At 47.1% G+C, this 27,392-nt stretch overlaps 2 protein-coding genes across 5 annotated transcripts in view; both read left to right on the top strand.

Annotated features, from left to right (window-relative positions):
• The window catches only part of LOC144151525 (F-box only protein 7-like), a 57,309-nt gene extending 56,190 nt beyond the window's left edge, over positions 1-1,119 (top strand). For all 3 annotated transcript variants that reach the window (XM_077682626.1, XM_077682611.1, XM_077682619.1), the window contains exon 10: positions 896-1,119. In XM_077682626.1, the coding sequence (XP_077538752.1) occupies positions 896-1,050 (155 nt within the window). In that variant the 3' untranslated portion in view covers positions 1,051-1,119. The remainder of the gene's footprint in view (positions 1-895) is intronic.
• Positions 1,120-1,378: 259 nt separating this feature from the next.
• Positions 1,379-27,392, top strand: part of Rin (ras GTPase-activating protein-binding protein 2) — a 46,644-nt gene continuing 20,630 nt past the window's right edge. Inside the window, exons 1-6 of one of the 2 annotated variants that reach the window (XM_077682586.1) lie at positions 1,379-1,512; positions 2,689-2,825; positions 14,252-14,423; positions 15,021-15,398; positions 15,473-15,638; positions 25,625-26,127. In XM_077682586.1, the coding sequence (XP_077538712.1) occupies positions 2,731-2,825; positions 14,252-14,423; positions 15,021-15,398; positions 15,473-15,638; positions 25,625-26,127 (1,314 nt within the window). In that variant the 5' untranslated portion in view covers positions 1,379-1,512; positions 2,689-2,730. Of the gene's footprint in view, positions 1,513-1,590; positions 1,720-2,688; positions 2,826-14,251; positions 14,424-15,020; positions 15,399-15,472; positions 15,639-25,624; positions 26,128-27,392 lie in introns of those variants that run through there. The other variant, XM_077682579.1, reaches the window with a different exon arrangement.

Raw genomic sequence — 27,392 nt, 5'->3', positions numbered from 1 at the left:
TATCTAGTACAGCACTGCGCCACCCAATTTCGGGGAATAGATTTTATAATGCACATTGTAACCCTGGACGCTTGACGTCAGTGCTGCACATTGTGCAGTGGGGCCGGCAGCGATTGACTGAGTAAATTCAATAATCGAGCCTCAGGTGCTGAAGGGATGCAGGTAGCTCCAGCTATGGCTCGTTGCCACTTGCCACAATGGGACTCTTGGTGAAACCAGAGTTACACTTGTGGAGAGAGCTGCTAATGTGGATGAAAAATTGTGCCAGGAATCTTTACTTGCACTGCTAGGGAAAGTGGCCATGAAATGTCCGTGGCAATAGTAAGCCTAAACCTGTGTAGGCTGGGAGACGTGATTCTCTGGACACTTTGAAATCGCCCCCGTGGGCACCCCTTCCAATTGACACTACCATTCGGGCCGACTAGCACACCGCTACAATGTGCTTTGCAGTGCTGGCAGCCAGACGTCAGTTTGGCTGCTGAGCCTTTGTCACATCATGCTCCGTTTTTTGGCTTTCTTGCACATGCAAAGATTGAAATTGATTGAAAATGCGCTATACGACATCGTTACAGTTCAGACTTCTTGGAAGATATTGCCACTTGCAGAGGAAGCTATTTACATATTTATATCGGGTTGGAAATTTTGTGCCTGCACTCCTTTTTCGGACTATTTATGTAAGCGACAATTCAAAATATTTGGGTTTGACCTTGTATGTGTGTGCTCTCACCATACTTGTTCATATTGTAATGTTGTAAAGTTGTTGTGAAGAAGCATTAGCATTGCTATTTTTGCTTTCAATTTTTTTTTTTTGATCGGGAAGATCATTGATAATAGCAAGGTTGTAACCTTAATTGTTTATTGTTCTTTTCTCTTTTTTTTTTTTCTTTTTTCTTAGCGCGGCCCCCGAGGTTTTCACCGCCGTATGCTCCCCAGTTTCCTCGGCGACTTCCGGACCCGGTTTTTCCAAGACCCTTCTTCGGCCAATACACAGTTCTCCCACGTGGCGTTCTTCCGCACCAGCACTTCGCCCCTGGATTCGGGTTTCTTTAGGAGCGCCTACGAACAAGTGTGAAGAAAACAGGACAGAAAGAAAAAAAAATTAAAACATTTTTTAAAGTGCGTTGGTGTTTTATCTCATTTCTTGCTCGCCCTATTAAACAACGTAAGTTTAATCCCAAAATGACTGTTTTAGTCTTTTAGCGGTTTTTTTAAGGACACAAAATATGGAGAAAAGAAAGAGGGCGAAGCCAGCCGGAGCACTTCGGGGCAAGTTGGGTACACGGGTTTTTACATCGCGAAAAACAACTACGATCGAACTGTTTTTTTTTTCTTGCATGCAGTGGTGTCAATTGTGTTCAAAGTAAATTTAATATTTCAGCGGGACAAAATATTTCAAAATGTTTGCTAATTTGCTTGCTATTCGATGCTAGTGGAGCGCCACGTGACGGCGATAGTTTCAACAACCCTCCTAAGCACGGGGTTCTGTGATTTATCTACAAAACTGTGACCGGCGTGAGTACCGTTTGGTGTTATGGATGTATCTTAGCCGTAGTTTGCGCTACCCTAGGTGTTGTGTGGAGCACTATGGCGTACTTTTTGGATCAGACGTGTAGTAGAGTCGCACTTAAAGTGAATTACTAATAATTGTTGTAACAGAGTGCCAGAGATCAGTGCAAAGTGATAAAAGTGTGGGGTAGAGGTTAAGCCTAACGTCAAGAGGTCCGCATTGCATGATTTTTGAATGCGTTCAAAACGCCCGTATTCTTCCAGGTTGCAGTTTTCCTGTCGGAAGCGTCCGCTTTGGCCTATATAAACCTTAGAACGTTCTTTCTCTTATCACCACATCGCTTGGTGGGGGCTTGAAAACTTGCTTTAACTAAGAAAGCGCGCCCGAGACCGTCACAAAGAACGGCGCAGTTTTTTGTGCGTGCTTGTGCCTGCGCCCGCAAATCGAATTCGCGTTGGAAATGAGTAGCAGATATTTCCGCTACCTTAGTGAACATATCTTTACTCAATTTTGAAGCGCGCGTATGTTTAATGCGTCATGCATGCTTTGACGACTCGCTGCACGCCTTCCTAACGTGCTGCACATGTGCTTCCAGTAACTGGCGTAGTCGCCAGGAAGTTGCGTTCCGAAGTTTGCATGGTGCCTGAATTGTTCGTCTGCAGTGGACGTTTCGCGTCGGCTTCATGGTTTTTAACGGGCAACGGGCGCCTCGCGAGTTTGCAATCGTTATCTGTCTGTCGTTCTCGATGCTTGGGTGAGGCTGCCGCAGATCGCCGTTTAATGAAAGGGATGTCTTGTTTACTGTCAAATACAGTGCACGTTTTTGGCGCAATAAGTTCACTGTTAATGAAGATCCGGACGCTTAAGCGTGCGCACATGTGTGGGCTAGTGCCTGTGACGCAGTACAATGGACGTGCTGCGTTGCAAGCCTAGGGAGAGCACGTCGAGCGCGCTGTCGCGGGAGGGCGTCGGTTTTTTTTTCTCTCGTTTTTTTTTCGCCTCGTTGGGCACAATTTTATTAGATTTGCATTAAGGTCAAAGTTGTAGGGAAAGGGCGCAAATGTGTCGTTACGTGGTGCACCGGTGACCCGCCGTGTCTGACGGACGGAGTCCCCGTGGCCTTTCGATGCGTTCCGTGACGTTCACGGCCGCTACGCCTTTGTTTCCCCCGTTTCTTGCAGACATTGCTTCCATCTCCACAGCCTTCTTTTGGCTACTGAGTCATGGTCATGGAAACTCCGACCGCTCTTCACATAGGGCGGGAGTTTGTCCGGCAGTATTACACGGTGCTTAATAAGACACCCCTACACCTGCACCGGTGAGTTATAGGATGTTATAAATCCAGTGCCGTGAAGTGTTCACTTCAATGCCTTGCTGATTTGGGATGCAAGTTCACGCCTCTCGAGCGTGGGTGCATAAAGCACCAACCTTTGTAGTGCTTGGCACAGTTGCGGCAGAATTAAATACCCCTTTTAACTGGCAAACGTCTTGCGGCCTTTCTCGTTCAGTCTGGAAGTGGGCAGCGGGTCGTAGCTTGCCAGGTTCTGCAGTTTCTTGTGCAAACTTTAGATTCAATTGTCGGCATTGCTAAATCTTCTCATGGCTGCACAGGCCTTATGGCCAGCGAATTGTGGGACCCAGCTTTAACTGCTAGCATGCATAGTCTTCAGTCCCAAAGTGCGCTGTTTTTACACCTCTGTTAAGTGTCTGGTATTTCATCATCCCTGCTGGATTCACCATCCTGTGTGTACAAGTTTGCTAAAGTGTAATGTTTTGTTGTAGTGGGAGGGCACCAGTGTCTATGTACAGGTGTCGTGTTCCGCGGGGAGAGATCTTTATGGGCGGTTTGTTAGCATACATTCTTGGCCTTTGTGAGCAGTTTCTGTGTGTTTCTTAGCAGCAGTGCAGTCTCAACACGTCCATAAACCTGGAGTTGCTAAATTGAAAGGACATGGAATTGCCAGTGTTGCAGAATGGGCTCCCATGGGTCATTGTGTCATGGTTGTTTACCTTGCTGATGAGCAGAAATGCGGCATAAGTTGTTACACCGACCAGATAACTTGCAGGAATTGGGTTATTTTGGTTGCATTCCCCTTTGATTTACTGTGCAAGTAAAAGGTGCTTAGCGATAGGATGCTAGGATAAGGAAATCAGTTCTCGTGGTGGGGCATGTCTGGGTTTATTTCCCTGGTCCAAGCAGTTTGAGTGTGCTGAATCAACTTTGTGTTCCTTACCAGAAAGTGCAAAACTTGTAATTGCCAAATGGCTGCTAGCTGTTCTAATTTATGGCTACAGCAACTGTAGTAGGATGAAAACAAAGGGTGGGGGCTCGGGTATCCAACATTTGTGTCTAAATTTTGAGCCTTCTATACTGTTTACTTTGCAGCCGGGAATGCTCAATTATAGTGCTGATTTTAGTCCTTAAATGGTACCAGAATGTTTGCACATTTTTATGCTTGGTCTTGTTTGTAGTTGTATTGTCTATGCACAACAGTTCAGGTGTTGGCAATAGGGCAAGATTAGCCCAGCACAAACATGCAGGTTTCATCAAGGCAGGCAAAAGTTGAAGCTGTGGAGGACATGTTGGTTTTGTTGATTGTCCTGATTCGTGCTTGCAGCTGTTGTAAACCTTCTCGTACATGGGAAAAAAGAGTTCAGTTGATGCCATTCAGTTGCAGTAAACAAGCATGCATAGTTGGTCTGAAGCTGTGGCAGTTAAATTGGTAACCGGAGCAAGATTAACAGCCCTGGGGCAAGCAGAAACATTTACTGGAGGGCAAGTGTTTCTGAATGCAACTGATTGTTTAGGCAATAATTTTTTATGTGCCATAGCAGCTGGGGCAGGTTTAGCCAGCCCTTTTGTCATAGTGCCTACTGCCGTATTTTTAAAAAGGATGACTAATGTCGGGCAGCTTTTCTTGTGCATACTGCTTCCAACTTTGCTTTTTGTGACTAACTCGTTCTTGTGCCAGTGTTGCAGTTTTCCTTCGTATTGTTTTGTGAGGTGGGGGGTGACATTAAAAGTTTCATTGTAATTGTAGTGCGTGCACAGAAGAGGACTTTTTGGGACTAACTTGTTCTTGTGCCGGTGTGTTGCAGTTTTTTGTAATGTTTTGTGAGGTGGGGGAGTGGCATTAAAAGTTTCATTGTAATTGTAGTGCATGCACAGAAGAGGACTGTGAGATACAAATGGATCGGGAGCTGTTCACAAGCTCATAGCTCTGCTGTACCTATGAGGGATGTCTCTAGTGTTTTTTTTTTTTTGCACTCGGATTGCTGTGGGTTGTCGCAGTTTGTTTCCCACGGGAAGGCAATCCCTCAGTGACATCCATTGTGATGAGCGTATTATGGGCTCAGCGAAGCAGAGACGATGCTGCAACAGTGCTTCATGCTGTCTGCTGCTCTATTTGAGCACTCAAAGCGTGCATCCAGGCAAAATTTACCTGTTACTGCACATTTTTGCCCAGGTGAAACGTGCTTGTTTTTGCTTCACCACCCTTGGTGCAACTAACTGAATCAACTGCAACACACCTTTTCTTTGAACTGTTTTGGCCTTGGGATCCCGTGCAGTAGCTCAAGCATCCTTCTATGCTTGTGGTTCTAGTTAATATTGCATTCGTGGACTGAAGTGGTTTGGAAAATGTAGTGTTCAAACTGTCATGATATTGCATGACGTATTCAGTGAAAGAGTGGACTAACTTTTACGCTGGAAAGCTGGGGCTGCTGTGCTCAGTGGGTGGTTTGAGAAGTAAATTGGCCACTTTGTGGGGCTAGGGTGCGACTTGTACATATTTGGAGCTATTAGATGCACACCCAAACCCCCATAAAGTGTGTGTGTGTGGATGGGGGGGGGGGGGGGGGGGGTGGATATTGTCTCGGCATCAACCCAGTACTGCAAAGCAGGTTTCATCGTACATATGAGCCCAAAATGGAGTTATAGTAAAAAGACAGGACAAAGCGCACTCACGATGGGGAGATCAAGGGGATAAAGGGGAAAGCTGCCCGCTGCGTATGAACAGTCGGGCTAAACCACTTTCAAGTAAGGTGTGCCGGCAGGATTTCTCCTCGCCATCGAGTGAAAGCCAACTTGGGGGCTGGGGGGGGGGGGTCACTTTTGCAACATTTGGTGTTCGATATATCGAGAGTTCCTGGTAGTTTTGTTCGGTATAGGTGTAATGTTTGCTGTATATTCTCATTTCAAATATACGACAAGAAATAGTTCGATATAAGAGAATTTGATGTAAACAGGTTCAATAGTCTGGTTCACCAGTACTAACTAGGCCATTTGATCACGACACTGAATTCATCCTGCCCTCACCCCCCATGGAGCTGCAAACGGCAGCTCAAGATGTTGTTCCACTGGCTGGGGAACTACCGGTGGCAGTGGCATCCAGCAGCCCTGTTGGGTGTGAATCTGCACTTTTCAGGCCTGCTTTGCTAGCCTCTAAAGGCACAGTGAGCATGGATGTGGGAGCTCCTGGTTCTGTTTGCGCACACACTGCAGCTACAGTTACGTGGGAAACATGCTGCCAGCATTGACAGGCACTCCTAGGGGTGCCTGACCTAAGGAGCCTGATCCGTTGGGGACTCCTGTGCCGCCAGTTGAAGATATGGAGGTGGCGTCAGTCTTGCTGGCTCCAGGACAGGGTGGTGGCAATCATTTGAGCACCAGAAAAAGCCGCGCCCCAAGAGTTGCTGCACCCAAACACAACAAATGATTCACGAGAAACACTACCATCACACAAGTTCTTGAAAACAATAGACCGAAAACTGCTTTTTACTGGAATTGTAGAAGTCTATTTAAAAATTTTGACGACATATACGAAATTCTTTTGGAATATGAATGTAGCGTAGTGTGTCTGCAGGAGATTCCTTTATACCCTAAGTTTACACTTGTGCAGCATGCAATTTTCAGAAAAACTGATATAATCAGCTTTCTACAAAATAAATAATTCATGTTCATTGTATATGATCGCTTAGCAAGTTCAGTGTGTGAAAAGCTCATTGATGATTTTTCCGGCAGTGGAGTTCATAAGTGCATTTTCGTGCCCGCAGTCGCACTGTGCCGGTGGGAGGTTCACCATAATAGAAAAATTCTTGCTTCCCTTTGGAGCCTACATATTCAACGAGATGCAGAATACTATAACAGTATAAAGCACACCTGCAATTGACTTTGTGGTAGGCTCACCGGCTCTCCTTCCACATGTTGAGTCAAGTGAGTCTTAAGTTCATGCAGCTACGTTTATGTTCCACTTATCTCAAGTCGATAAATGTTGCCACAATTCCAACCTATACGCAAAGATTCAGAGAAGGTGCTGAATGGAAAAGATTTCATGAATAGTTGGAACTTCTATATGCATCTATTGTGATAAAGCTGCAAAAAAAATTCATGCTGCCATTCCAAGATGGCATCACTTTTTACAATAGTGTTGAAGCCATAGGTTAAGTGGGCCCATGAAGACAATGCGAGTTTGGCATGGTTCATTCGGAAGATTTCCCCCTAGAATAACACTAACGCCACTCTTAACACAAACTTCACTGAAGTAAGCTATATAATTAGGAAAACAGAATAGGCATGCAGCCAACCTGAACTTCTGACATTATGGGCGGTGTTGCAATTGGCTGAGGCCGACAAATAATCTAATGCATGTAAACAGGGATTATAAGCTTGCAGAACGAGCTATTTACGTTTGAATTTAGTGCACATTCTACTTACAGCAGTAAGAATGGTAGGGTAAACAACAAATTACAAACATAAACATTAAAGCAGTGCATGCGGCACTAGGCTGGCTGACGCTGTGTAGCACTGCCGTCGGGTGCAGTTGGCTTGGCTGACAGGACTCTGGCCAACCGGCATAAGCGTCATCACCACTCGCGCAACCCTGTTTATCAAGTCATACCCAATGTTTCGTGAAGTAATCAATCAACTGTAACAGAAATGGGCCGGTACAAGTTTGGCCAGAAGCAAACACTGTACGAACAGCAGTCCTTGAGCTAAGGTCCTTTACCTTGAGTGGTATTGCCCTGCCGTCTAGGAGGATGGACGGTAGTAACCAAGGTAACAAAAGGTGAATTTTTGCAGATAACGTAAGCCTCTGTCAACATACTTTCGTGTTAGGCGCACAATATGTTATGGCTGATGTCACGACGCAGGGGACAATTGATGTTTTGGCCTAAATTTTTTCTCTGTGAATAAAGCATCTTTTGCTGCCTGGCAAACACTGAGGGCACTATAAAACGCCAAATCTCTAGAATAGAGGACACCTGTATTTTGTCTTGGTGGCCCCTTTAAAGGAACACTGAAGGCAGTAGACAAGTTGGTTTAGGTTTATCAACTCTCAGATGAAATTTATATGCCACTCTCACCTGCAGCATTTCTAAAATACAGTGGTAGGTGACGAGCACATCACAGGTACCACTGTCGCAAGCAGTTTTATGCAATTTTGGAAGCTGGGGAAGCATGTTGTAAGCATGAACTTGAAGCATATTTTAAGGGCATTGTTGCACGACTTCACGTCTGATGCAAATTGCATGGAATGGCAACAATGCCCACCTTTGTTTTCACTTTCTGGTAGTACACACACGAGTAATAGTACATCCTTTTCCTCGGTGAGCTAATCCATTGATGTAGACCAACTTGTCCATTGTCATGGTGCACCTCGTGAGCAGGAAATCTATTCAATAAATTTGTTGTCATTAGCTAGCGAAGATCCCTAGGAGGTGAAAGTTTGAGCAGTGCCACTAGCATGGCCTGCAATGCTGAGCTCATGCCCCGTTATGATGTAATTTTTTTTTTAGAATAGAATGTTTATTGTGCGTTCATAAACTGTGTACATAAGTGAATATACAGAAGGAGGTCCCATAGCACTAGGCTGTAAGGGGACCTCCTGTGAGTAAGTACATACAGAAAATGCAAAAAGATCAAAGCAGCTACTTTGACAACAGTAAAATACAAGTAGAGCAGTACACAAAGCAAAACAAGGGGAATTACCGAATGAAAAGAGTCATCAAAAGTGTTTATACAATGCTAAATGTCATGAAGAGAAGAAGAAAGTGCAGTTTTGAAGGAATTTATAAATGGTCGTGTTTTAATTTCACTAGGAAGACTATTCCAGATTGAAATTGCAGCAAAATAAGCAGTGTGTTTGCCATAGTTAGTGTTCACTTTTGCAAGTAAAAAGTTATTTTTTGAGGCGAACCGGGTACAGTTGTTATTCATTAGTGTTTCGGGGTGGAATATGATCGAAGGTATCAGTTTATTAACTGATGGGTACATTAGGATACTAAGACTGTATTTGAAAAGCTGAGCGCCGCTGCTGTTATACGGACTATATGTAATTATTCGAATCGCTTGATTTTGAATGTGCTGAATAGGAGCGGTATGGGCATGATAGGTATTACCCACGGAGCAAGATATAAAGAGGAGCGCCGACTGTGGCTCAGAAAAAATCTTTTGCTCGGGCCGATAATGTCCACGCGCCGCCGGCCGCCCAGCTTTCCCTTTGCTCTCTTCCTCCTTCGTTCGCCCTCTCGTCGCTGTGCCTCTGTACATGGCTCTTCCCTTCTTCGCTCTCCCCAGAGGCATCTTTTCTTGCGCAGCGACGTCTGTCTTATGCCTGTCCTACTATGCAGGAGGCATGCGTGCACGCACGGAATTTAAACACCCGTGCGCGGCCGCAATAGACGGCGCAGATAATCGCACGCCGCCGCATACATGGCGATCGCTTATTCCCGGAACGTTTAGTCTGACATTATGAATATCCACTAAAAACATTGTACTAACCCAGCACATGTAAGACGCAACTGAACGACGACGACTTCAGAAGCACCAAAGAATGAGCAAGAGTAACATGGAACGCCACAACATAGTCTAGCGTGATTCTGCTTACGACGAATCGATGCAGCGCAAAGGTTACCCTCTGTTGTTATCCCGCTCTCCGGCCGCCTGCTTAATTATTTATGCTGCTTCTGCGCACGAACAACGCTTACGAGGGTCGCCCGGAGACTCCATCGGCAAACGGCAATGATGCACATTTCTGTACCAATGACTGAATTGGACGGCTGCCCTGTTGTATCAAGTATACAAAAACACTGTCAGCTTGATAAGGAACCCAAGAATATCAAACGCATACTTCATTTTAACTCATGCCGCAACTTACCGCCCGATGTTCACTGTCGCTCTACGGTCGTGTTATCTCGTCGATAACACCGCGGTCTCCAAATAAAATGCTTCGATTTGTATGGCTGCAATTTTTTGGCCTACCAGGGTTCCCGGCGTTTTTTTTTTTTTTTTTTCGTTAGGCGGCTGACCAGCAAAACAACCGGCTCGTTAAACCTTTTCTTTCGGCGAGTTATCGCGAAATGAAGGCTTGTGAAAAGACGCACTGTCAGGGACTTGATCTTGAGCAGATTGCTACGTCGCGGGCAGTCGCGGGTGATGTTATCGCATTTCTGTTCTTTTCTGATGAGCGTGTAAGTGCCGGCCCTTGTTCTAGGCACACTCTGTTTTGGACGCAAGTTGCAGAACTGCGAGAAAGCTGAGGGAACTTTTATAATCGCCAGTGATCAGAACCAGTTGCTCCTTTCGCCTTTTGTAAAACCTGTTAAAACACAGCCAAATTGGTATTCCCAAATTTACAAAATGGAGCCACATTTTCGGCAAGCACCGCGCAAAAGGTAGTGTTTGTATAGCAGCCATATGTTTGTATGTGGTCCCTACATTTTGTTTTCCCGCCATGCAAACCAATCCTTAACGTATCTTTGCCGTACGGCCACTCAATTCCTTCGGGTCCGGGTTACCCGGAAGGTTCTGTCGAACAAGTTAATCAACTGTGCGAAGGAGGCGCGCAATGAACGCGAAGCGGCGCCAAAGCAGGCCCAAAGCAGTCCGTGCCCAAAACTACCGTCGCCGAAGCAGACGACAGAGCCGACGAAATGCGTTCCGCCAACTCGCCCGCCGGCGCACGGGGAACGCCGGCCGCTTAGCCGCCGCCGGCTAAGGTCCCTTTCGCTGCGCCATCTACATTGTGCTCCGCGAGTTATGGACATTAAGAGCCCGCCGGAGAGAGCGAAGTCGGCGCTCCTGTTTATCTTGCTCCGTGGTATTACCCCATGATGCAATGCAGTACGTGAGGTGAGAGTGAATGAATGCATAATAAAGCGATAATAAGGTTGATAAACTAAAACATGCACGAGCTTTAATTAGTATGCGGATACCATAAGACACTTTTCGTTTGATATGCGATACATGGCTGGTGTATTTTAGATTTGAGTCAAGTACCACTCCTAGAAATTTGAATTCGTTTACTCTATGAATGGATACATTATTAATGTGTAAGACCGGGTCAAAAGTAAGACGTTTGTGGCTAGAAGTAAAGACCATAAAAGCTGTTTTAGACGCGTTAATTTGCAGACAGTTACGTTCGCACCAATGCAACACATTTTTAAGGTCGCAGGTCAATTTTTCGGTTAAATTATGAATGGAGGTGTCGTCAGCTAGTAACGTTGTATCATCGGCGTAAAGAAAGGGCTCGCAATAGTTAAGGCTTTTAGGTAAGTCATTAATGTATATCAGAAATAAAATGGGACCGAGAATGGAACCCTGCGGCACGCCTTTATTAACTGTTTTAAAGTTAGACAGTGTGTTACTTAAAGAAACGGCTTGCGATCTATTAAGCAAGTAACTTTTTATAAATGCCAGGCCTGGGCCTGCGACACCTATTGATTCAAGTTTAGCTAGTAAGATACTATGATTAATAGAAACAAATGCTTTGGTAAGGTCTATAAAAAGGGATCCGGCGTATCTTCCGGTATCGATCATGGTTTTAATTTTATCAGTAAATGACACGAGGGCAAGGTTAGTGGAGTATCCAGCACGGAAACCAAACTGATTAGGCGACAAAACATTAAATTTTGTTAAATACTTAGTCAGACGCGTTGTAAAGCATTTTTCTATTACTTTGCTGAAGAATGATAATATAGCGATAGGTCTATAATTATTAATTGATGTTCTGTCTCCCTTTTTGTAAATCGGCACGATTTTGGATAGTTTAAGGTGAGATGGGAAGATACCTGATTTGAATATACCTGATTTGATACCTGATTTGAGCGGATGAGCAATTATCTCACAAACCCACTTGATTTGACGCGCGGAAATGTTGTCGAGGCCAGCACTAGTTACTTTGATATACTTGATTATCGAAACTACTTCATCAGGGCTTGTTGGGAAGAGAAAAAAGGAGTGCGGGAGGCGTTGGAGGGAATCTATATCGGTCAGAACGGGATCATTATTATCAAAGGAAAAATGATCGTTAAGGGTGTTCGCGATTTCCAAGGGAGAGCAGTATACTTTTCCAGAGGAGTGAATTTCATTTATCGATACGGCTTGGCAGTCTCTGTTCAGAAAGGAGTTTATTATTTTCCACTGTTGTTTAGCATCGCTACCTGCCGAGTTAATCTTAGACTCGTAATACTGGCGCCTACTTTCTTTTAGTAGCTTGTTAAGGGTGTGACTGTAGGCTTTGTACCTATTTTTTAAAGGAATGTTAAAAGGACGCTGTTTTGTTTTTTTTGTACAAGTTGTCTCTTTTACGCATACATGACAGTAAGCTATCTGTAAGCCAGGGATTGTGGAGAGCTGCGTATTTCTTGTGGCATTTAACTTGCGCAGTAGAAAGGTTTTGACACTCCTGAATAATAGAAATGAATGCACTATATGCGGCGTCTGCGTCGGTCATTAGCACAGGACGCGACCAGTCAACATTGCCGACGAGTTCGATAAACTTATCTTTGTTTAATACAGACCTATAAAACGAACGGATATGATTAGGAGCATGACAGTGTAGACGAAGAAAGATTGAGTAATGATCAGTTATGTCGCTTTTGAGGATTCCACAATCTTGGGGCCGGATTGAGTTAGATAATATATGGTCAATGAGTGTTCTTGTGCTGCCTGATGAAAACCTCGTAGGAGAAGAAATTAAGGATTCAAAACCATAACCAAGAAAGCAGTTAGTGTATTCTATAGTGGCAGGGCTGTCATTGTCTAAAAGGTTGATGTTGATGTCACCCATTATGACCACCTTTTTATTTTCGAGCGATACTGTTGCTAGTAGTTCATTAAGTTTTATGCAGAATTCCGATACTGATGATGATGGCGACCGATAGACGCAGCCCAAGATGGTTTTATTGCCCCGAGGTGAAGTGAATTGCTCATCAATTTCGATCCAGACAGATTCGCAATTTGCAATTGAAATATTTAAATCCGTTCTTCGCGTGTATTTAATGGGCGAAGATACGAAAATTGCGGCACCGCCATGGTTGTTTCCGTCCCGGTTACAGTACTCAGATGCATAAGTCGGAATGCCGAACAAGTTTTTATCATCATTTGATAGCCTGGTCTCAGAGATGCAGATAAATGAAAACCTATGGTTTATCCTTGATAAGAGTGACAGTATATCCTGTTGATGTTTTCTGAGGCTGCGCGCATTTAAATGTATGGCTGATGAAGGTGAATCTTTGAAGTATTGATTTAGGTGATCGGCTGACAGGTAGGCAGTCATTTTGGGGGTAAACCCAAAGTGGCATCACAGAGCATGCCCCGTCAAGTTTTGTTCCTTCATATCCAGGGGTAATTGCAGTTTTAATATCTGCATGTTTCAGCCATCCGGGGTATAGAAAACTTCTCCTGGGGCACTGCCAAACTAGCTGACTGCCGGACCGGTTTCAGCACATCGCATCTCCCAGCGCACCCTGACTCGAGATTGCGGTTCGCATGTCTCCATGAATCCCACAACATAGATATGCGAAGAGGTGTTTAGCAGGCAATGAGATTTTTGATGGAAAAACGCGTTTTACAGCCTTTCTGCCTAAGGCGCAAGGAAATGCAGCTGCGCAGTGATTTTTTTCGCCATTGGCTCTTCATTATGGGAGGGATGTGCTAACAAAGAAGTCTTCCATGCTCAACCGTTGCATTGAAAATAGAGGTGGGTTTGAGTTTGCTTCTAGAAACATGGATGAAATCGGTTAGGACAAGACGCAGAACGGATACTCTAAGAACCACTGTGTAAATTGTGAAAACAGTAGCAAACTACCATCTCTAGATATTTTTTAGTCAGAATTGGGCCTTTTGTCACTGAGAATGAGCTTCCCATTTTACTGGTACTAGCGATTATTTTGCGGGAGTTGGTTGAACTGGAGGTCTCAGTCGAACCCTATACTTGGTTCTGAACAGTCAGTGCTGCCTGGTAACGTTAATTACGATCTCTAACTGCACCCGAAGGTGAAACTTGAGGCTACATAGTATTTCATATAGGTGCTGATATTGAAAATGGGCATTTATAGGCACTAGAAAAACACAAAAGCCCTTAACCTCCAATTCATGCTCATACATCAAAATGGCGTAATAGGAGAGCAAGGAACAACATAGGCATTTGCCTAAAATCTGGTCCCTACCTATCACATTTCAATTGCAAATTTCAATTCAAGAACAGTTGTGATTTTGTATCTTGCAGCCATTTGTTTTTGATGGAACATGTTCTTATGGCACATTGGTCAACTCTGTGGTGGCTCTCAATGCTGGTTTTTTTTCATGAAGGGACCGGGCCGCTGTGTCTTTCATGCTGATGTCTTCTGTTGCAATAAAGTGGACTGCTCATTGATTTTGAGGCGAATAAATTTTTTTCCAGTGCAAAGTTGGGATGTTGTGTTGGGTGCTGTTTTCTTAGTTGCTGGTCTATTGTACAGGTTCTACAGCCAGGACTCGTCCTTTGTGCACGGGGGCCCTGAGAAGCAAGAGTGCGTAATGGGCCAGCATGACATCCATCAGCGCATCATGCAGCTCAACTTCCGGGATTGCCACGCCAAGATCAAGCAGGTGGACTCTCTCACCACACTGGGTGAGGGAGTGGTCATTCAGGTGAGTTGTGCCTTGTGTGTCTATTCAAGCATGTGATCAGGACTGTGGGATGTGGCTCTTCATGATGAGGTAATTTGCGCCTGAGGTCTTGCAGATGGACAAATGCCTGTTGTCCTAGTTGTCTGCCTGACTGCTGCTGACGAATGTGTCCTGAGAGAGCCACGCTGCCTGCTGTTCTGGCCTTTTTTCTTTATTTTGTATTGTATGCCTGGGTAAATTTAGAGACTTGCTGTTTCTGTTTGCGTGACGAGTATAAGAAGTGCTGTTACTTAACATGTATGCTTTTTCGTCATTTTTGGTTCCAGCCTAAATTCAGATGTAATGTGCAGGGTTGATTTGTGAAGCGAAGCATTTCTACCCTTTTTATTTACACCCATACTACGTTGGCCCCCAAAAATGATGGGGCCTTTTTTGGTGGTGCTTTGATGTAATTGTAATTCTACGCTAATGATAAAAGCATTGGGAATCCTGTAACTGTATATCTGCGCACTAGCCATTGCTGGAATTCAATCTTCTTCTGCCCCTTTTGGGCTGCAGTGTTTTCTTGTGCATGGGAAGAGGACTGCGGCTGAGGCCTCTCTCTCCGCGGGTGTGCAGGTGACCGGCGAGCTGTCCAATGCGGGCCAGCCCATGCGGCGTTTCATGCAGACGTTTGTGCTAGCGCCCCAGCAGCCCCTGAAGTACTACGTGCGCAACGACATCTTCCGCTACCAGGACGAGGTGTTCACGGAGGAGGAGGAAGAGGACGACACCAGCAGCGCCCAGCAGCAGCAGCAGCAGCAGACGCCGGAGGACGAGCAGCTCATGGCCCCCTCCCACCACCACGCACACCCCGAGGGGGCCCAGGCGGACAGCACGGCGGCCGCCCCCCTGGTGAACGACGTGCGGGCCGAGCCGCTCGGGAACGGGGGAGCCAGCCCGCCCTCCAACAGTGTGGCCCCCACGCCTGGCCGGCCAGCCTACTTCGATTCGCAGGTGTGGCCCAGTGGGGGCTCTCAATGTCTGGCGGGCTCTGCTCACCCCTGGCGGGCGTGCTGCTGCTGCTGCAGGTGATGCGCAACGGGACGGCACACTTGGTGTCCGAGGGGGAGATCTCTTCCCTGGCCAGTGGCAGCTCTCCTGAGGCAGCGGTGCCTGCAGTCCCAACCAGCAACGCCATGAACTGGAAGGACGAGGAGGCGGCACCGCCTGCTGCACCACAGGTCAACCACCAAGGTGAGCCCCTGAAGCATGTCATCGTTGGGGGCAGATAGCTGGCCACTGTATTATTCCAAGTTCAAGCATAGCTAGTTGATGTTTTTGTTAACGGGTAAGCATTACAGCCTCTTAACAAAATTGTGCATCCCTTACCGTGGCACATTGCACACCATGCGGCACTTAATGAAAGGCCCTAGGACGTTCCTACTCCAGACTGCTCATAGTGCCCCTGGAGAAATGACTTTCCAGCAGTGGATTTCTGTTCAGTTGTGAGACTTCGCAAGTTAACTGTGTTCATTTCATGGGCGCAATGCCAGCGAAAATCAATCCTTCACTTGTACAGTGCTCCCACTCCTGTGCCAAATGTGCCAATTTGCGCAAAATGAGGTATCCTGCGCCATCCTGATAAAAAAACCACGATTTTGCAAGCAAGTGCGCCAAACGTGCGCCAAAATTTGTGTCGCGCAAATCGAGTGCAGCCTGTTGCAAGCACTACTTCACAGGGGTCTCTATACATATGTAACTAATTCGGCTTGATAACTTTAACTCCCTAGCACCCCTCCTCGCGTTTGCCGCGGCGAATTTGGTTAGCGCCGTCGCTGTACCGCGGATAGTGTTTTCATCTAGCAAGTCATTGCAGCGCTGGCGCACCGCGGTTAAAACTTCCTTCTTGCTGTAGTTTTCAATGGGTCGTGCTGTAAACAATAGAGAGTTTTAGGGGGCGTTCATTGCCGACCCTCTCCGCTCAGAGGCATGTGTGACGCGCTCGGCTGCAAGCTCCTGCTTCGCTTGCCGGGCTCGCTGAGTGGGCCGTTGCAAGTGGAGCGGGCCATGAAAAGCTTGAACCGCATGGAGCGTTTTCTGCTTGCGAAAACGTGTCGTGCATGCCACTGGCGTGCTGCCGCGGAACCCCCCGCACGCTGCGCGCGGCGCGGCAACATGGCGGCTGTTTTGGCCGGGAAGTGGTTTGGGGAGCTCGAGCGACCGCTTTAAGCGCCCTCTAAAATACCGCTCAAGGCACACACGAAGTTTTTTGTGCGGTAAAGTGAAAGTCGCTAGTGAAAGCGCCCATGCAATATGTGCCGGGGTGGTAAGCTTAACCACCTTCGGCGGAGCCAGCCGGCTGTCGCGAGCACTTCGAAACCGCTGCCATGAGGCGCGCGCCTCCCCATTGGGGCAAGTCATCAGGCTCCTCCCACTGCCGCGCGCAATGCACGTCATTTTCTGAGCGAGGCAGAAGCTGCCGCGCACGCGGAATCGTCGACGCGGGCGTGAAAAAATAGCGTGCAAAAACGCTCCACGCGCATTGTTTGTGCGCATTCCAGCTAGCGTGGAAATGCAAGCACCTGCATCAAATAAAATGAAAAAGTAAAACACGAGGACTTGCCTCAACAATTAATAAACTGGAAAAGAGGTGCGAGAGACGCGTTGTTCTTTTGCTACGCAGGTTTGTCGAAGCCTTTCAATATTCATTATCGTGTTGCATATTGCCGTTCATCCGCACCAGAAAGGAACTAAATACCTTGAAAATTGTTTTGTTGCAATTTTGCTATTGCGTGGAGTATACTTAGGGGATTTAATTGCATCATATGAATTGTTTTCAGCGACTCCTTGAAAACGTCTTCCCCTAGTAAGGACAAGAAGACCATTATTCTTCAGCTGTGCTGTTAATTTGTGATTGCACGTTTGAAAAACACCTTCCAGCGACCTCCACATCAATTACTGGACGATACTGGTCAATTTTTAGTGTTAAGAGATACTTTGGGCACATCTAGCACTTGGTGTTTAGTTGCTCCAAGGTGCTCCAAAACTGGCATTTAGGTGCTCCAAATTGCTCCAAATTTAATAATTTGCTGATACAAAAATTGCTCCAAATTACCGTTCATCAGTGGCACCACTGCTTGTATCACTTATACCTATATTAGCTTTGCTGACTCATCTCCCGCCTTCAGTTGGCCTTCATGCCAGTCAGCGAAGTGTCGCATGAGCGCTTGTGTGGAGCGACTGGGACTTAGAGATTGATACAGTCTACAAACTAACAGCACAGTCTTCCAGGCACAAACATGTCATGGCTTAGTTTCAACTGAGCGAACTAATTGCGGTAGCCAGCCGACTAAACGCCTAGCCGACTGATACCGCCGGAGGGTCGGCGGGCCGTGCAGTAGCGCAGACAAGCCAAGCCATCTCGTTTTGCCTTACGAAACGTCATAGGAAATCGGCGAGGAGGAGGCAGAGAGGAGGACAGCATTGTCGAATTAATTTTTATACATAATAAAGTCGCGTAAACACAGCAAGAGTGGTCGAAACATGGCCTAGAGACTCCAGACTACAATTTGCACTAGTAATCCTGCAATGTTTACAAATCACTTCAGGGTCCCTTTAAGGGGGGGAGGCTACCCTTGAAGAAGTTTTTTGTTTCTTGAGATATTTGAAATTTTCAGGGTATTCTTAAGCATCAACATTAGAACAAGTGCGAAGTTTCATTGAGCTGCGGAGGTTAGTTCTCAAGTGATGAGGGTATACCACAGTGGCTTGTATGGGTTTGTTATCCCAGTCCTTGAGAATTAGCCAAGCGTGCTGCTGAGACTATGAAATGCATTATGATTATTCCTGCATATGTACCTCGGGGCAAGACAGAGCCCTTTTTCTAAATTTTTTACCAGAAAAATTTTAGCGCAGCATTAAAATTGGTGTTGGTGATCAAACATGCAAACATGATTTTGTGTTGATTTTTTACAAAATTGAGAGAACAATTTTGAAAACACGGGCTTGTCTTGCCCACAAAAGTTTATTAAGGAACAGAATAAAAAACGGGATATGAATCTGACAAGCAGTTCTTGAAATATCACTGGGATAAGCGGTCACATAAGGGAAAAAGTTCATTTTGAGAAAACGGCGTTCAAGGTTTGCGTACACATTTTCAGTTCTAAAAGGACCCCGCAGCATAGCTAGAGGTGTCTTTACGCACTGTCTTCCTCCTCTGTCGCTTTTCCATCTTCTCCTGCTTTCGTTTGCTGGCTTTGTTCGTCCGCAGGGCGTCTTTTTCAGCAGCTCTCTGGAGGGATAGATGGCCTGGTGTGATGAGCCCCACAGACGCGGATATTTCTCAACTGACCCTGTAGCAGCTCGCAGTGCACCTCAGCAAGGCTTCATGCAGTGCTGTCTCAACAGCAATCAATGAAGTATGCTGCTCCATGGGCATCGGGAGCACAGGACTATTTGCATTAGCACTAAGCAAAACTTCCCATCTTCACCTGTAGCGATGGCAGGTACAGGTTCGGGCTCCATGGCTTGGAACTTCCTCTGGGTCGCCGGCATAGCACCAAGTTCGTTTTGAACAGCACGTTGTCTGTTCGCTGCCCCGACCACCTCACGTGTCAGGAAATGAGTCTCCAAGTGAACTGTACATGACACGTTCCCGCTTGTCGAGGTTGATGCTAGACCGGAGACGGAGGGCGCGGTCGCCGAGGTCGATGCGCTCGAGACGCCGGACACACTGGCAGCATCGAAGTCTTGCACAGACAGGGCAGGAGATACGTCGTTGGAAGCACCGACACCCTCGTTAGCGATGCTCTGCGCCACCTTCTTCTTGGCCATGCGAACAAGCTTCATGAAACGCTTCTGCGCACCGAACGCGTGTAGCGTCCTGAACTTCACTCCGCGCATCGTGTCCGATTACGTACATGATCTGGCAGGCTACTTCGACCTATTGAAGTACGTCAGCGCTCGTGAGGACAGCAAAAAACTAAGTAGAATGAGCGGACAAGCGAACGAGAAGGTGGTAAACAGTGAGACAGAACAACAAAGGAGCGGTGAAAAGCAGACGATGGTGCGGGGAATCTGGTGGATGCGACTGGCGCAGGTCGCCGGCCGGGGAGAAGCACGCGTCATCACGCGCAGCAGACAATAGCATTCGCACATCAGCTTGCTCGCCCAAGCAGTGCGCGCATGGTCCAATCGTAGCTTCACACACGGGACGCGGGAAACTCGAAAGCGCTGCAAGTCCCCCAATCACAAGCGTACCACGCCTCGGCCGTGCCTCGGCCGCCAGCAGTAATGGCGGGGAAAAAAATTTGCAAGAATCCACACACACAACAAGATAAAAATGGCGGCTCTACGGAAAGCAGCATGGTGGCTGCGTTCGTGCGAAGTTTGGGTCTGTTTCGCATTTGCTCGCCCCTCGGGAGATTTGTTCTTGACATTTTTACGATGAATTAGGAGCTGATAATTTCAGAAAAGCTAGTTTATAATATATACCACCCAAATACATGGTTTTCCAAAAATCGCTTATTTCGTGATTTTTCGGTTTTCAAAGGCCGTGTCCCGTTTTAATGGGGGACACGAGGATCAGATGGTGAAAAGGGACCAAAGAATCTATTTTTTGGAAGCATTTTCGGATTGCTTGTTTTATATTCTATGCGTTTACAAAGTTTCCCCGTTAAAAGCGATCGCGAAGTGCCAAAGAAAAATATTTGTCAGTTGAGGTGACAAAATATTTCAGCAAAATGACGAAAACACGCCAATTTTCGCAGCACTGTATCTCCGGAACGACGCCACCGGGCGCTGCCATCTTGGTCGCGTTAGAATGGCTGAGTCTTCAACTTCCGCTTTTTGGTCGATGCTTTCATTGTCGCTCACTCACAAACGCACAAACGGCAGAAAAATAGAGACAGTGAAACGAAGCAACTGATAGATACTAGCGAGTTTTAGCTGACCGTTTTTCACGGTCCGCTCCGCTCCGAGAGCAAGCGGGAGCCCCATTGCGCATGCGTGGCGCGCTTGGCCGCGAACGGCATTGGCTCCGGTCGCGCGCTGACCGTGCCGCCGATACTGGTGCGGACCGTCGAAAACGGTTTGCTAAAACTCCCTATTAATGCACAATAGGCTATCCACCTGCGTTCGCTAAAACCATAGTTTCTTAGTAAGTATACTAGAGAGGAAACTGCGCCTGGTAAGCCATGTCGTCGTGGGGGTTCATGGGAAGACTTCCTTTTTGTCTTGGGCTTGGCATGACAATTGGATTCTTAAGGGGACACGCGGGTCGAAAAAACGCGATTTTTCCGAAATATACCGATTTTTTGTTTTCCCTTGCATTATTAGCATCTTTGACTATCCTTCTTTCATGGGTAAAAAAATGAAAACGAATTACGAACGAGAACTTAGTGAAAAATGTGTCTGAATGACTCGCGGTGACCCAAGAAATCGTGCAATCAAGCCGAATTTCGGCCAGGTTTGAGAATTTATTCCGCACGGCAGCGTGGCTCGCCGCCATTTCGGTCACTTGAGAGAGGTAGATCAAGCCTTCTTCTGTCGATTAAGCCTCTCGCCAGCTTCGTATCTCCGCGTAAAAAAAATTTAAAAAAATGTTTCTTCCCGCTTGTTTTGCGAGCTCCCACTGGGCATTTAAATCACGTGACGCGAAAGCCATTGGCTTTTGCCGCTTGTGAGCCGCCATCGCCCGCATCGTTGCGTTCGCTACTTCGCGCTATTTTTTCTATTTCTTTATCGTGTGTTTTTAATTGTGAACGGTGAGGAGAAGCGTGACTTTTGTCGCCGGAAGCGGCGTACTTCATGCCGGTACAAAAGAAAGCGCAAGCGGCGCAGCACTGTGACGACCACGGCCAATGCCGGCACGACCGGCACCGTGAGGCCTAACGGCGCCGGGCCTTCAAGCGTTGCAAGCGCGGCTCTACCAGGCGGGGCTGATTTTATCAGCGAAGATATCGGCTTTATAAGCGCATCGGAGAAGAAGTCGGCAGCCTTCCAAGGTGAGGAGACAGCCAGCCACGGGAGCGGTGCAGTTATCTGTAAAGTCGGCGCTCTGACTGACCTTGAGTGGCGCCGTGTGCGCGACGTGCGGGAAGTGCGAACTCGTCGTAGTTGAGGTTGCGAACAAGCGGAAGGGCCTCGCATCGGTACTGGAACTGAAGTGCAAAAACGAGAAGTGCCCTGCGGGAGTGAGTTCTTCTGTTTACTTATCGCAGCGTGCTGCCGCCGTCGGTCGCGGAAGCCGCAAACCGGAACTCTGCAGGGGAAGTCCCTGTGATAGTTTCGCCGTCAGTGTGAAAGCGGTACTCGCTGCACGCGCGGTTGGCATCGGACACGATCAGCTGTGCAGGTTTTGTGCCATTCTTGGTCTACCAAAACCACAGCATCAAAAGACGTTCTACAACACTGCCAAGAAAGTTCATGTTGCGGCCACAAAAGGTGTCTTTGACAACCTTGCTGAAGCAAGGCAAGTAACTGCGTTGCAAGCTGGTCAGACTGACCTCAGTGTGATTTTTGATGGTACTTGGCAGAAGCAAAGACACGAGCCACAACAGTGTTGGCACTGCCATTTCTCTTGACACTGGTCTCTGCTTGGATTTTGAGGTGCTGTCAAACTACTTGTACTTGTAGCCGCCACCAAAAGCTTCATGAGCAAGAGGAGGAAGTGTGGCAAGCCTTTCATGCCTCTTGTGTGTGAAAAAAATGTCGACTGCTCATCCCATGCCATGGAGACGGAAGCAGCACTGCGCATCTGGCACAGGACGCTATCGTACAACCTGCAGTTCACTGTAGTGGAGACTGCCACTGCCCTCGCAGGGTTGTGGTTCAACAGGGGCCACACTAGCTTTGAGCAAGTTCTCCAAGAACTGGAAATCTTCCCTTCAGAAGAATTGGTCAGACTAAGCAATGCAAGTGACCAGCGGAGGATCAGGCAGATGTGTGCCAAGCTGACTGCTAAGGCTAGCCCCATTGCCGCAGCCTGGTGAAACGGCCCCATACCAAGGACTACTACCCCAGCAAAAACCGTGAGGGTGCAACTTATGCAGCAGGAGCATTCTAGTTTTAGTACCTCAATGTGGACATTTCAGACTGTATCCCCATCAAATTTCATGTTGTTCGAGCAAGAATTTCTGAATCTGCCAAAGAAATAAACTTTCAATTGCGTTTTTCTCAGCTTGTTGTTTTTGTCCGTTTTCTGAGTTTGTGCACACTTATTTTCCCACTTAAAGTTGTCGTATCAGGATGAAATTTTGCACAGATGTTCATTATAACACGTAGAGTGCACAAATCTTGTTCATTATGCAATTTGTGTCCTTAATATTTCTGACGGTCATAAAACAAAAATATACAGAACAAGAAAAGGCACTCTACCAGTCATTTTTTTTTTCGTGGTGAGGAAAATGATGATGAGGCTTTTTCAGGTAGATTTGTGCACTCTGCAGTTCATAAGGAACCACCTTAGACCTAGGCTATTTTAAAAGTTTCAGAAAAAATTTTTACTATAAAAGAAAGTGTGCACAAAAAAGCCAATTTTCTGAAAGTCATGCTGCGTAACATTTTATCCGGAGCAGCTATTCAAAATCTGATTACACATATGACCAGAGGAGCTCAATCTCTACAAGCTGTGAAAATTTCAGCCTCCTAACTTCATTATTAAAAAAAAAGTTGTTTGGAGGAGCATTGTCTCCTTAAGGTTTTAGGGATTTGCTTTCTTCACTATGCATTAACACGTGTACGAGCTACAAGGAAGCTGAAATCCTGCCTGTTCTGTGGTAGCCGTGTTCGGTGAAACAGCAGGCAGTACGTGATTGCACCTAAAGTTGCTCATGCCGCAGTCGAAGGACGTATGACTGAGCGGGTAATATGCCGCCGCGAAATTTGTAGCCAGCCGACGAAAAGAAGAAACAAAACGTACTTCGACGAAGACAAGATACGACAGATACGAGCGCTTGTATGCGTTCTATCTTGTCATCGACCACGACTGTTTAACGCTGCGTTTTCTTTTTTTTTTTTTTTTTTTTTTTTTTTTTTTTTTTTTTTCTTCTAGCTGACGGTCGGTGCACCGGTTCACCACGAAGGCTAAGTTTTCATAGGCACGCTCAAAAAACTTTCCGAACTCTTCAAACAACTTAATATTTGAAATAGTGGTAAAATTAATACAATCCGTTTAAAACCAGCCCCCCCCCCCCCCTCCCAAGTATTAAAGGGGCACTGACACAAAAATTTTGCATCTTGTTCTTTTTTTTTTTTTTTTTTTTTTTTCGGTAAGTAGCTAGTGACCTACTTATCACCTGTAGAAACCTCATTTGCTTCAGCGTGCAGTGGTTGTTTAATTAGAGGCATTTTCAATGCAGCCAGTCGCAGTTTCGGTTTCAGCGGGTGCTGCAAACCGATGGATTTTGTGTGAACAAAGCTGACCACGTGACCGTCGGAGGGATATCACAGAGCAGAGCTGCCGCACTGTCGAATCCGCATCGCCGGCAGTTTCTGCGAATGCCCCCACGTACTGATCTTGTGAGCCGCTTAATTAAAAAGCGACCGTGGACGTGACGCAGGCGCTGCGAGTGCAAATGCTACCGCGGCTAAAGAACGACGCGCGACGCTGGAGACAGGGCGGCAAGGCGCGCTGGGAGCAGCCGGCCGGTCTGCCTACAGGTCCGCCTACAGATGTGTTCGGCTTAGCACTGCGGCGGATATTCGATTGCCGCTCTCGTAAGCGGTGCAGATGACAATTTTTAATGCAACCCGCCATCGCATCATTAATTCCTTTCTCATATAAGATGCCATGGTCGGGACCTGGGTCCAATTTCATGCAGCGGTAACAAGCTATCTGCGCCGGCCTGGGCCACTTGGCCGCCGCCTGCCCAGCGACCGTGCGGCTAGCTCAGTGGGCTTTTCGTGCCTCCGTCGCGTTTTCGCTTCTAATGTAAATAAAAAGTAATAGAAACAGAGTGCCTGGAATCGCTGTAGATCTTTGGTCGCGGCCAGCTGCCCGATGAGCTGACGAAATCATGGCGCCTCCGCCGCCAACGATCGGGTCGTTCGTTCTCGAGAGCAGAAGCTCCGCCCTCCGGCCCTCCGATTGGAGCGGCGAGCTGGGCGAGCCAGCGAAAAACGCCGGCAGTGCAGAAGCGGCGAACACAAACTCGTGACGTGTGTGGATGTTGTTTATTTACAAAATATCCTCGGGATGTCGATTGCGCGTGGTCCTCTGCTGGCTGCTCGGTTGCGTTTAGCACACTTTAAAATTGATTTTAAATATGTTCTAGGCTGTATTCGCCGCTGATATTTTGCAGATGATGTATATGTGTTCACACCAATCTATCTCCGAAGTTATCTCGCCTTCAAAATTTTGTGTCAGTACCCCTTTAACATTGTTCGTAACTACACCTTGGCCTGCGGAATAGCAGGCACAGCGGTTCCGGCAAAACTACGCTTTACTTCCTTTTTCCTTAGTTTAAAACAGCCTGTTTTTATTTTCCACATACATAATTGCACACTATTCTTTGCGGTTTTGTGGCACTGTTTAAATTTGCGGTCACTAAAACGTTTCAATCCAAGCCAATGATGAAACGAAGGCGAGCGCAATGTATAATGGCGGTCTATGACGACACAGACGTGCTTGACGTGAACCGCACAAACGCTAGCGCCAGATTCCTCTCTAGTGTATATTGTAAGAAACTTTATGGCTAAAACGGCTCACCCGACCGGGTGTCGTCATGGCAACAAAAAGATGGTTGCCGTGCGGTTCGGCTGATGCGCTGTTTGCATGCTGTCCGTTTCGATAATGTTTTCCTCGTGTTCGCAGTCGGCCCAGTTCCAGGAACTGATGCATAGACTTCCTCCGATTAAAAGACTAATCTTTCCTGGGGGCCCTGTGGAGTCGGTTGGCAAATGGGTGGCCAAGTCTGAGGGGTCAACCATGCAGTTACATTTCTGTTTTGTAAATATTGGTGAAAACCACTAAATGCTTACAAAGGCAACTTTTTCTCTCCAACACTGTTATAACAATTACTGGTTGTAGCTGAACATAGGAAAACCAACCAAACTATTTTCATTCAGATGTCTCTCATTACTGACTGTTGTAACAATGTCTCCTGTAACAGGGTGTCGCGGACCCGTAGTCCTTCACTATGGGGCACCTTTACCTGTATATTGTAACCCAGGCTTGGCTCTGCCAGCACTCCGGAGCCCCCGAAGTTGTGGCGGCACTCATTGTTGTTCCGTCTGTGCAGCACCACCGGAAACCAAGACATACGCCAACATGGTGAGCAAGAACCCCGCGCCCCTCTCCTCTGCCGGCTTCACGTCGCTGAGCCCCGCAGCCCCGTTTGGGGGCAACCCTGCTGGCAGCGGTGGCCCGGCAGCAGCGGGGCACCAGCCCGGCGGGCGCTTTGGCGGTGACCCCCTGCCCGGGAGCGGCCTGCCCCCGAGGCCCGACCAGCGGCCGCGGCCTCCGCAGCAGCCGCGGCCCCCGCGTGCCTCGCTGCCCCAGGCCCCCAAGCGGCCTGAGGGGGCGCGGGGAGAGGCCCCGCTCGGGGAGGATGGGGCACCACCCCTCCGGCCGGGCGCCAAGCCGCAGTACCCGGACAACCAGCAGGTGTTTGTGGGCAACCTGCCGCACTCCATCACCGAGGACCAGGTGCGCAAGCGTTTTGAAGAGTTCGGCCATGTGCTCGAATTCCGCATCAACTCCAAGCCGACGGGCAAGATGACGGCTGGCGGCAAGGCTGTGCCCGTGCGTACCTTCCCTCACCTTCACTGTGCCTGTCAGGTTCAGGGGACAAGTGCTTCCCAGCTGGAGGAGCAATGGCCAGATTTTCATTCACTCTCTGTGTGCTTATTTCGTCCAGTGCATTTAAATCTGTAGCAGTGGCTGGAACTAGTTGAGGCTGCTTGTATCAGCTTGTGTGGGAGGGGTGGTGGCCTGGAAGTACGTGTTCTGCCACTCATTTATAGGGACATTGGTAGCCAAAGCATTGCTTAACAGTGCAGTAGCATGCTGCTGTGCATTGTCTTTTGGGGTAATCGGGGACAGTGCTGTGGCTTTTGATGATGAGGTAATTTGCGACTGAGCTCTTGCAGATGGACTAAAGCCTGTAGTCCTTCATGTCTGCCTGATCGCTGTTGAAAGAAATTCCCTGAGAAAGCTACAGCACTTGTCGAAGATTAATGCTAGCAGCGGGCAATGGGGGCTCATGCAAGGTGCAATATGTAGGTGGGCAGATGCTACCATTAGCTTGTTCATTCACTTTTTCGGCCTGTGAAGTTCACTTTGAAACTACTATTGAAAAAAGTGCCCATGGGTGTGGCGTGCAGGTGGCTGTCTGGTGCTGGTTGGGTATGCAGAATATTCAGAGACGAGGTGGGGTTCGCAGCGAACTTTTTTGGTTTTTGGCCTAGAGTAAAGGAATTTGGCAGGAACGGTGGAAAACGCTCCATGGTGAAATCAAGACCTTCGATAGTTTTTGTTACTGAGGTTTGCATTTTGCCCGCTCTTGGAAAGCCTAGTGAGGTATCGATACACCGTAGGAATTCTGAATACTTTTCAATTGTAGTCAAAAGAACAATACAGGGTATGACATTCTTCGAATTTTGTTACGCTTCATTATTTTAGAAAAATTCATTATTTTCATTCGTACCCAGTAGGACACAACTGACTCTGCCATAACATCACGTAAAAAAATAACTAGGCCCAAAAATGGAAATTTGAGAATGTCTTACCCTGCTGAACTCTTCAAAGATTGAAATAATACAAACAGATCCGAAATCCGCCCAGTGGTTGTCGTGCTATCCTTTGCACAAGCACCGAACTCATTAAACGCACTTTTGACAAAACTGTTCTTAAAGTTTACAAAGAATTCATTATTTTCAAACAGCGCCAGCAGTGTAGCCCCTGCTGTTCTTGCTTTGGGGCAACCTCATAGACCTTTGCCCTTTGATTTGCTGCATTTGGGGTGCCTTCCTGGCTCATTGAAGGTGTTCATGTGCAGGCCTTCAGAT

The sequence above is a fragment of the Haemaphysalis longicornis genome, unplaced genomic scaffold (assembly GCF_048455015.1).
Source record: "Haemaphysalis longicornis isolate Haplotype H1 unplaced genomic scaffold, Haemaphysalis longicornis Haplotype H1 scaffold_1, whole genome shotgun sequence".
In the NCBI taxonomy this organism is placed as follows: Eukaryota; Metazoa; Arthropoda; class Arachnida; order Ixodida; family Ixodidae; genus Haemaphysalis; species Haemaphysalis longicornis.
This window is presented reverse-complemented; position numbering and strand designations above follow the sequence as displayed.